The sequence below is a fragment of the Saccoglossus kowalevskii genome, chromosome 6 (assembly GCF_978046115.1).
Source record: "Saccoglossus kowalevskii chromosome 6, keSacKowa6.1, whole genome shotgun sequence".
Classification (NCBI taxonomy): domain Eukaryota; kingdom Metazoa; phylum Hemichordata; class Enteropneusta; family Harrimaniidae; genus Saccoglossus; species Saccoglossus kowalevskii.
In genome coordinates, this window is record NC_140646.1 from 40,491,722 (window position 1) to 40,504,066 (window position 12,345).

Consider the following 12,345-nt stretch of genomic DNA (forward strand, 5'->3'; position numbering starts at 1 on the left):
TATCACTTTTTACCAAAAATGACAAAAATATTCATCAAAATTAGATAATATCAATATTAATATAAATTGGACCATACCTCCCCCCCTTTACTAAACCTAAGCTATGCAAATTTGACTTAAATGTGATTAAATATTAATGTTACAATGTAGGTCCTGTCGTCACAAGTCTGTGTAAAGTTAAATTGAAGTCATCAACATTGGTACCACCCCCCACCCCCCCACACACACACACAGACATACAGGCAGACTAACTGCAAAGACTCCCATTTTGTGCTTTGCACATGGGAGAAAAAAAATTACAGACTCCCAGTATTCTCAAATTATTTTTTATTACAAGCAAGCAATAAGCAAGCAGAACACAATCACTATTTTCAATGAACTGTAAAATTTAGAGTCACTGTATACAGTTCTGAGAAAATAGATTAATAAAATACAGTAACAAGCAGCCTCTCGGCTGAGATAGCTCCGCTGTTAGCAATGCACATTTCAATTAAAGAACAGAAGATATCATTAGAAAATGAACAATATGCATAGTATCAATGCAATAGGAACTGCTATTTTCAACAAGAATTCAAAAATGTCATTTTTCACCATAAATGATTGTGGTTTTTAACAAGAAGAAAATATCACTCTTTACCAAAAATATTCACCAAAATTAGAAAATTAAAGATATCATGAAATGAACAAATTTAAGATGGTCCACATGTAGTACCTATATTAGACTGGCGTAGTCGGGGCGATTAATTTGTTTTTGTAGTTTAAATAAAATAAAAAAAATCGCGAAATGAAGGTGCTAGCGCTAAATCACCCCGACTGGTTTATTCTGCATGGCCCTCTATCGACACTGCAGGAATCCGTCGATTTTTCAACGGGTAATTATGTTAATGAGTGTTTTAATTGACAATCATCTAGGCCAATCACAACGTCTCTCCAACTGACCTCTGACTGAGAAGACGTCGGCTGATTGTAGCAGCCGTTTTTTTTTTATTCTTCAACTAGTACAAGTTATTTTTTACACATTGTGATGAATTAGAAACGACTACGACAAACTCGAATTTCAACGTGCCATGTTAGGTCTGCAGTGTGACCTTTACCATGTTGACCTCTTCATGCACGTATTTCCGCGCCACCTCATTATAATACGTGCAATTCATGAATAATTAATAGCAATGAATTTCCTGCAGAATAAACCAGTCTAACACCTCCATTTCGCGATTTTTTAAATTTTATTTAAACTACAAAAACAAATTAATTGCCTCGACTGCGCCAGTCTATACCTATATATGTAATATCAAAGCAATTGGACTTTCGTTTTTTAACAAGAAGTCGAAAATAACGCCTTTTACCAAAAATGACAAAAATATTCATCAAAATTAAAGATATCATCACAAAATGAACAAATCTGAGAGAGATCCACATGTAGTACCTATATATGTAATATCAAAGCAATTGGACTTGTGGTTTTTAACAAGAAGTCGAAAATATCACTTTTTACCAAAAATGACAAAAATATTCACCAAAATTAGAAAATTAAAGATATCATGAAATGAACAAATCTGAGAGAGGTCTACATGTAGTACCTACATATGTAATATCAAAGCATTTGGACTTGCGTTTTTTAACAAGAAGTCGAAAATATCACTTTTTACCAAAAATGACAAAAATATTCACCCAAATAAGAGAATTGAAGATATCATGAAATGAACAAATCTGAGAGAGGTCTACATGTAGTACCTACATATGTAATATCAAAGCAATTGGACTTGCGGTTTTTAACAAGAAGTCGAAAATAACACTTTTTTTACCAAAAACGACAAAAATTTTCACCAAAATTAGAGAATTGAAGATATCATCATGAAATGAACAAATCTAAGAGAGGTCAACCCAAGGTACATATACACCAAGTATCAAAGCAATCAGGCTTATAGTTTTCAAGAAGAAGTTGAATAAGTAAAACATTGACACGGACACAGGACGACGACAACGACGGACAATCACTCATATGATAAGCTCCGCTCGACAAAGTCAATAGCAGAGCTAAAAATTTGAGCATAATCAGACAAAGCATGTCAGAGATATGGCACTAGTAGAACTGCATTCATTATAACAAAATGGCTGCCAGTCAGCCATTCTGAATCTGATCTGAAATATAAAATGATGTGCATCAAGGTTCCATAATGTCCAATGTTTGAACAAAATCCATCTATAAACAGCCGGGAAATGCTTGATTTGGGTGATTTTTCAGTACAAAAGTAGTCAGCCATCTTGAATTAGATCATGAAACAAATTAATGTGCATATGTATGATGTATGTGTGAAGTTTGAATGTAATCAGTCCAGGCCCAGATGCACGCACAAAAATACTGATGCCTAAATTTCGAATAAGTAAAAATATTCCCAATTAAGCTCTATGCTTTTAAAAAAAAATATTCATAATTACAATATTGTGTAAATTTCTGATTCATATTTTTATAAATTTTTCACAATTCATTTTATTTATCAGTAAAAAAGGGTGACAACAAAGAGCACCTGTTTAAAATATGACATTACATGACTATCATAATCCTATAATGGTTAACCAACTTATTTTTGCTAATATTTCTTTTCTTTAACAATTTAACCATCTTCCAGGAAATGACCCCATTTAGATGTTATCATGATTTGTTTTATTGTTGAGAAATAAATTAAACTTCATTCAAATTGGTGGTGTTTCTTTCCAAGTTTCACATTACCTTCATTGACATCTTAAATTTTCTAGAATCATAATACCAAAGACAAAAAACACATTTTTCAGCTTATAATTCAGCCACCTCACAAAAATAATCATTTGTTTGTGGTCCCATTATTGGAAGAATTATGGTATTTTTAAAGTAAAATTCAAACAAATTCACAATTTAGATTACAGTTAAGTCTTGATTCCAAAAGCTACCTGATGTGATTAAGCTAATTATGTACAGTTGTAGAAATCTATCTCATCATAATTAAGAGAAATAGTATTACCCAAAATATTGAATTCAAATATACATACAGATACCAAACCATAATTTGGCAAAGTTGATAGAATGATCTTCCAGAAAATACATGATATGGGACAGTATGACAGGGACTCTTTAAAAACACAATTATATGTATATCTTGTAGACTTCCTCACTTCAGTTACAATATTGGTTTCTTGTGATAGGTAGTTTTTGATAACAAGCAGCCTATCGGCTGAGATAGCTCCGCTGTTAGAAATGCACATTTCAATTAAAGAACTGAAGACATCATCAGAAAATGAACAATATGTATATTATCAAAGCAATCGGACTTACAGTTTTTAACAAGAAGTCGAAAATATCACTTTCTACCAAAAATGACTAAAATATTCACCAAAATTAGAGAATTGAAGATATCATCACGAAATTAACAAATCTGAGAAAGGTCTACATGTAGTATCTAAATATGTAATATCAAAGCAATCGGACTTTTGGTTTTTAACAAGAAGTCAAAAATATCACTTTTTACCAAAAATTACAAAAATATTCACCAAAATTAGAGAATTGAAGATATCATCACAAAATGAACAAATCTGAGAGAGGTCCATATGTAGTATCAAAGCAATCGGACTTTTGGTTTTTAACAAGAAGTCAAAAATATCACTTTTTACCAAAAATTACAAAAATATTCACCAAAATTAGAGAATTGAAGATATCATCACAAAATGAACAAATCTGAGAGAGGTCCATATGTAGTATCAAAGCAATTGGACTTGCGGTTTTTAACAAGAAGTCGAAAATATCACTTTTTACCAAAAATGATAAAAATATTCACCAAAATTAAAGAATTGAAGATATCAACATGAAATGAACAAACCTAAGAGAGGTCTACCCAAGGTACATATACACCAAGTATCAAAGCATTCAGGCTTGTAGTTTTCAAGAAGAAGTCAAAAAAGTAAAACATTGACACGGACGACGACGACGACGGACAATCACTCATATGATAAGCTCCGCTCGACAAAGTCGACAGCGGAGCTAATAAAAAAGAAGGCTGAACTGATTTTTTAAAAAGATAAAGAATTATGAGTTGTCATATCCCGAGGTGGTGACCTAGCCTATCTGGCAAAGGATGCTTTACTTGGATTGGCATATTTTAATTGTACAGACTGCTGGTGTCACAAAAGTTTGCACAAACATTTTGTATATACATAGTAATGTGCTTCCATGTATAAAAAGAACAGGTGTTTTCATGGTCAAAATAAATCACATTTTAATATTGCGGTAATTCTTTGTTCATGCATACTTCTATTGCAGCAAAAATAGTACTGTTCTTTCAGTATTTCATTCACCAATTTTATCAGGGTGTCAGAAGAGAATTTCAATATCAAAATAATTCAATATCAAAATAACTCAATTTCAATATCAAAATAAGTAAGCCAACTTAAAATCTAGTTCACTGACTCCAGCTGTCTGGGGGTTTTGGTTGCCTTGCATTTCTTTTTCTACATGCTTGAATACATAATCTCGAATCTTACTCAACAAAACACATTGCTCAAATTTTAAAGACTCCCTATAGTCGCTACAGATCTGACAATCCTCTAATTTCAGAGAGCAATTTTCAGCACCTTTGAGTCCATCCAGTATGTACTTTGTGAATACACTATTTCCATCTTGTTCTTCATACTTAGCTCCATGTGATTCTTTGCGATTATCGGAGGAGCCCCACATCATCACACCTCTGCCACCAACAGTTGATACCAATGAAACATCTTTCATCTCTGCATCTTTGCTATCTTTAATTTCACTCTCATCTTCGTCTTGATCACCATCCTTTGTGCCATACCGATATTTGTGTGGGAACATTGTATTAGCAAAGCAACAATCAAAAATTAATAGCCGACGGGTCGCTTTTATCTCTTCTAGTAGTATTTGTAGTTTACGAGCTCTAATCTCTTTTCCACCACCACTGCACTTAATAAATCCTTCTTTGCTGCAGTGCCCACTGTAGTAAAAGATGAAAACATTCTCTCCATCCTCATCTAATTCCTTCAAACTTTTGGCAATATTTGAATATGTACTCTCAATATTTTCTACTGTGGCATCCTTCCCAAGCAGACACCAAGCTTTTTTCTTACTGTTCAGAAGAGAAATGTACATAAATAAGCTATATACATAAAACCACACATCAAAATCTAGGTGCTAGAAGAAGTATTAATTGTTACTTATTGTGTGCAAGTATTTGCAGTGAATTCGCATACACAAGTATTTTAATTAGATTGTTCACCAGCTTCAAATATGAAACTATTTTCACTGATGATTCAACAGGTTATTAAATAAATCATTGTATTTCATCTGCATTTATCGTCCACCAATTTTCTATTGATAATATCTCTTTTTATATTTTTTTTCAGTTTAAATGTATATTGAATTTTATATTGGTAATTGAAATTCCGGGTTTTGAAAACATTATCTCAGAAATTTATCAGCCTGTATTGTTCGGGATACTTGAAGTAACTCCAGACCTCATTCTGAATCAATTGTACAAATCATGGCTAACACTTTAAAAGAAGCTGGCAGGTTTTCTATTACACTGTACATTAGCAAAGAGGGTGTTATTTGAAACAAAATAGACAGCCCAGCCGAGAAATATGGTTCAGAAATTACAGATTTAACATAAATTTTGGCTGGCTAAACCCAGTAACTGAGTGCAGTTAGTAATTGACATTAAAGCGAGGGAGTCATCACCTGTGCATGCATCAGATGGCCATAGCGTGTCATTGTTTACAAACAAGCCTATACCCATGAGCCTTTGCGTTTTTAGTGTGTGTTTGTTATCATCACTTAGGGCTCAATTCCCACTCATGCGGAGGGGACGACCCTCTCGCTTTACTTAATAAGTTTAATTCAAAATATGTTGTGATACTTACTCAATGCAACCAATGGCTGGATTGGTGAACACGTTATAAATTTCTTCTGCATCACGTTCATATACTTGACCACCAACTCCAACAGATAGGAGAAATGTGTTATGACCTTGAATTGTAAGAAAGAGCAATCTTCAAGATGACATATGACATATCAAAATAATCATATCTGTCTGTTGACATATCAAAATAATCATATCTGTCCGTTGACATATCAAAATATTCATGTCTGTCTGTTGACATATCAAAATATTCATATCTGTCTGTTGACATATCAAAATATTCAAATCTGTCTGTTGACACATCAAAATATTCATATCTGTCTGTTGACATATCAAAATATTCAAATCTGTCTGTTGACATATCAAAATATTCAAATCTGTCTGTTGACATATCAAAATATTCATGTCTGTCTGTTGACACATCAAAATATTCATATCTGTCTGTTGACATATCAAAATATTCATGTCTGTCTGTTGACATATCAAAATATTCAAATCTGTCTGTTGACATATCAAAATATTCATGTCTGTCTGTTGACATATCAAAATATTCATGTCTGTCTGTTGACATATCAAAATATTCATGTCTGTCTGTTGACATATCAAAATATTCAAATCTGTCTGTTGACATATCAAAATACTCAAATCTGTCTGTTGACATATCAAAATATTCATGTCTGTCTGTTGACACATCAAAATATTCATGTCTGTCTGTTGACACATCAAAATATTCATATCTGTCTGTTGACATATCAAAATATTCATATCTGTCTGTTGACATATCAAAATATTCATGTCTGTCTGTTGACACATCAAAATAATCATTTCTGTCTGTCGACATATCAAAATATTCATATCTGTCTGTTGACATATCAAAATATTCATATCTGTCTGTTGACATATCAAAATATTCATATCTGTCTGTTGACATATCAAAATATTCATGTCTGTCTGTTGACATATCAAAATATTCATATATGTCTGTTGACATATCAAAATATTCAAATCTGTCTGTTGACATATCAAAATACTCAAATCTGTCTGTTGACATATCAAAATATTCATGTCTGTCTGTTGACACATCAAAATATTCATGTCTGTCTGTTGACACATCAAAATATTCATATCTGTCTGTTGACATATCAAAATATTCATGTCTGTCTGTTGACATATCAAAATATTCATGTCTGTCTGTTGACATATCAAAATATTCAAATCTGTCTGTTGACATATCAAAATATTCATATCTGTCTGTTGACATATCAAAATATTCATGTCTGTCTGTTGACATATCAAAATATTCATGTCTGTCTGTTGACACATCAAAATAATCATTTCTGTCTGTCGACATATCAAAATATTCATATCTGTCTGTTAACATATCAAAATATTCATATCTGTTTGTTGACATATCAAAATATTCATATCTGTCTGTTGACATATCAAAATATTCATATCTGTCTGTTGACATATCAAAATATTCATATCTGTCGACATATCAAAATATTCATATCTGTCTGTTGACATATCAAAATATTCATGTCTGTCTGTTGACATATCAAAATATTCATATATGTCTGTTGACATATCAAAATATTCAAATCTGTCTGTTGACATATCAAAATATTCAAATCTGTCTGTTGACATATCAAAATATTCATGTCTGTCTGTTGACACATCAAAATATTCATATCTGTCTGTTGACACATCAAAATATTCATATGTCTGTTGACATATCAAAATATTCATATGTCTGTTGACATATCAAAATATTCATATCTGTCTGTTGACGTACCAAAATATTCATATCTGTCTGTCTGTTGACACATCAAAATATTCATATCTGTCTGTTGACATATCAAAATATTCATATCTGTCTGTTGACGTATCAAAATATTCATATCTGTCTGTTGACACATCAAAATATTCATATCTGTCTGTTGACATATCAAAATATTCATATTTGTTTGTTGACATCACAATATTCATATCTGTTTGTTGACACATCAAAATATTCATATCTGTCTGTTGACATATCAAAATATTCATATCTGTCTGTTGACATATCAAAATATTCATATCTGTCTGTTGACATATCAAAATATTCATATCTGTCTGTTGACACATCAAAATATTCATATCTGTCTGTTGACACATCAAAATATTCATATCTGTCTGTTGACATATCAAAATATTCATATCTGTCTGTTGACACATCAAAATATTCATATCTGTCTGTTGACACATCAAAATATTCATGTCTGTCTGTTGACATATCAAAATATTCATATCTGTCTGTTGACACATCAAAATATTCATGTCTGTCTGTTGACATATCAAAATATTCATATCTGTCTGTTGACGTATCAAAATATTCATATCTGTCTGTCTGTTGACACATCAAAATATTCATATCTGTCTGTTGACACATCAAAATATTCATATCTGTCTGTCTGTTGACACATCAAAATATTCATATCTGTCTGTTGACACATCAAAATATTCATATCTGTCTGTCTGTTGACACATCAAAATATTCATATCTGTCTGTTGACACATCAAAATATTCATATGTCTGTTGACACATCAAAATATTCATATCTGTTGACATATCAAAATATTCATATCTGTCTGTCTGTTGACACATCAAAATATTCATATCTGTCTGTTGACACATCAAAATATTCATATGTCTGTTGACACATCAAAATATTCATATCTGTTGACACATCAAAATATTCATATCTGTTGACATATCAAAATATTCATATCTGTCTGTTGACACATCAAAATATTCATATCTGTCTGTTGACACATCAAAATATTCATATCTGTCTGTTGACACATCAAAATATTCATGTCTGTCTGTTGACATATCAAAATATTTATATCTGTCTCTTGACGTATCAAAATATTTATATCTGTCTCTTGACACATCAAAATATTTATATCTGTCTGTTGACATATCAAAATATTCATATCTGTCTGTCTGTTGACACATCAAAATATTCATATCTGTCTGTCTGTTGACACATCAAAATATTCATATATGTCTGTCTGTTGACACATCAAAATATTTATATCTGTCTGCTGACACATCAAAATATTCATGTCTGTCTGTTGACGTATCAAAATATTCATATCTGTCTGTTGACACATCAAAATATTCATATGTCTGTTGACATATCAAAATATTCATATCTGTCTGTTGACACATCAAAATATTCATATGTCTGTTGACATATCAAAATATTCATATCTGTCTGTTGACATATCAAAATATTCATATCTGTCTGTTGACACATCAAAATATTCATATCTGTCTGTTGACACATCAAAATATTCATGTCTGTCTGTTGACATATCAAAATATTCATATCTGTCTGTTGACACATCAAAATATTCATGTCTGTCTGTTGACATATCAAAATATTCATATCTGTCTGTTGACGTATCAAAATATTCATATCTGTCTGTCTGTTGACACATCAAAATATTCATATCTGTCTGTTGACACATCAAAATATTCATATCTGTCTGTCTGTTGACACATCAAAATATTCATATCTGTCTGTTGACACATCAAAATATTCATATCTGTCTGTCTGTTGACACATCAAAATATTCATATCTGTCTGTTGACACATCAAAATATTCATATGTCTGTTGACACATCAAAATATTCATATCTGTTGACATATCAAAATATTCATATCTGTCTGTCTGTTGACACATCAAAATATTCATATCTGTCTGTTGACACATCAAAATATTCATATGTCTGTTGACACATCAAAATATTCATATCTGTTGACACATCAAAATATTCATATCTGTTGACATATCAAAATATTCATATCTGTCTGTTGACACATCAAAATATTCATATCTGTCTGTTGACACATCAAAATATTCATATCTGTCTGTTGACACATCAAAATATTCATGTCTGTCTGTTGACATATCAAAATATTTATATCTGTCTCTTGACGTATCAAAATATTTATATCTGTCTCTTGACACATCAAAATATTTATATCTGTCTGTTGACATATCAAAATATTCATATCTGTCTGTCTGTTGACACATCAAAATATTCATATCTGTCTGTCTGTTGACACATCAAAATATTCATATATGTCTGTCTGTTGACACATCAAAATATTTATATCTGTCTGCTGACACATCAAAATATTCATGTCTGTCTGTTGACGTATCAAAATATTCATATCTGTCTGTTGACACATCAAAATATTCATATGTCTGTTGACATATCAAAATATTCATATCTGTCTGTTGACGTATCAAAATATTCATATCTGTCTGTCTGTTGACACATCAAAATATTTATATCTGTCTGTTGACATATCAAAATATTCAAATCTGTCTGTTGACGTATCAAAATATTTATATCTGTCTGTTGACACATCAAAATATTCATATCTGTCTGTTGACACATCAAAATATTCATATCTGTCTGTTGACACATCAAAATATTCATATGTCTGTTGACATATCAAAATATTCATATCTGTCTGTTGACGTATCAAAATATTCATATCTGTCTGTCTGTTGACACATCAAAATATTCATATCTGTCTGTCTGTTGACACATCAAAATATTCATATCTGTCTGTTGACACATCAAAATATTTATATCTGTCTGTTGACATATCAAAATATTCATATCTGTCTGTTGACATATCAAAATATTCATATCTGTCTGTTGACACATCAAAATATTCATATCTGTCTGTTGACGTATCAAAATATTCATATCTGTCTGTCTGTTGACACATCAAAATATTTATATCTGTCTGTTGACATATCAAAATATTCATATCTGTCTGTTGACGTATCAAAATATTCATATCTGTCTGTTGACATATCAAAATATTCATATCTGTCTGTTGACACATCAAAATATTCATATCTGTCTGTCTGTTGACATATCAAAATATTCATATCTGTCTGTTGACATATCAAAATATTCATATCTGTCTGTTGACATATCAAAATATTCATATCTGTCTGTTGACATATCAAAATATTCATATCTATCTGTTGACATATCAAAATATTCATATCTATCTGTTGACATATCAAAATATTCATATCTGTCTGTCGACATATCAAAATATTCATATCTGTCTGTTGACATATCAAAATATTCATATCTGTCTGTTGACATATCAAAATATTCATATCTGTCTGTTGACGTATGAAAATATTCATGTCTGTCTGTTGACATATCAAAATATTCATATATGTCTGTTGACATATCAAAATATTCAAATCTGTCTGTTGACATATCAAAATATTCAAATCTGTCTGTTGACATATCAAAATATTCATGTCTGTCTGTTGACACATCAAAATATTCATATCTGTCTGTTGACACATCAAAATATTCATATGTCTGTTGACATATCAAAATATTCATATCTGTCTGTTGACGTATCAAAATATTCATATCTGTCTGTCTGTTGACACATCAAAATATTCATATCTGTCTGTTGACATATCAAAATATTCATATCTGTCTGTTGACATATCAAAATAATCATATCTGTCTGTCAACATATCAAAATATTCATATCTGTCTGTTAACATATCAAAATGTCCAACATACCTATAATTGGATGTACATTTCTATGGGTTGGACACACACATGGCTGTGTATTGTGATTCCTAATGCACGGCAAACACAAAACTCTACAATCACAGCTTAACAGAGAAATACGAGCTGAAAAGAAGTCATTGAATGATTGGTAGTCATGATATGACACAGTCCTTGTAAGTTTTTATTGTTAGTTTATAAGATGTGTATGAACCCATGTCCATGAGATGTTTTTACAAGATGAATGAAATTAACGACAGAGAAGGAACAATAAAATCTTCCAGGTTATGTAGTAACAAATGAATACATGTGCATATGTGTGATTTGATCTGGTTCCAGAATGGCGAGGTATGTATGGGGGTCTAAAAACTAACTCTGCGACGTGATTGTGCGACTCGCCGAATGTCGATTATTGCACTGTGCGACAGAATCGCAGTGTCACTCTGCGAAGAGCACGATTCCCATTGGTTGGTTGGTCGAAAAGCGCGAATCTCAATGGTCGATCAATGTAAGGGTACACAGCATGCCTTATAGAAATGTTCAGTTTTAAATGGTTATTTCGTCGACTGCTCGCGAACTACGGTAAACAAGTATTTACCGACGACATGCCGCATGGTTCGGTAATCAGCAAGTATTTAACATTGATTTATTAACATATAGAACATCCCTCGGAGTACGTTTTACACGATGTTACGTTCTTTTTTTGTCATTAGTAAGTATAATTTGTTATGACTACATTCATCACTTTTAATTCCCAAATAAAGCGTGTAGCGGGTCAAACTGTTTTTAGGCAATCAATATCGTTTTATTAAGAATATTAAG

General features: G+C 31.4%; 1 protein-coding gene across 1 annotated transcript in view; it reads right to left on the reverse strand.

The window, feature by feature from the left end:
* Positions 1-312: 312 nt before the first annotated feature.
* The window catches only part of LOC102803662 (uncharacterized), a 67,416-nt gene continuing 55,383 nt past the window's right edge, over positions 313-12,345 (reverse strand). The window contains exons 18-20 of the mRNA XM_085500545.1: positions 11,536-11,649; positions 5,905-6,010; positions 313-5,111 (exon numbers count right to left, since the gene is read on the reverse strand). Of these exons, the coding sequence (XP_085356671.1) occupies positions 4,400-5,111; positions 5,905-6,010; positions 11,536-11,649 (932 nt within the window). The 3' untranslated portion in view covers positions 313-4,399. The remainder of the gene's footprint in view (positions 5,112-5,904; positions 6,011-11,535; positions 11,650-12,345) is intronic.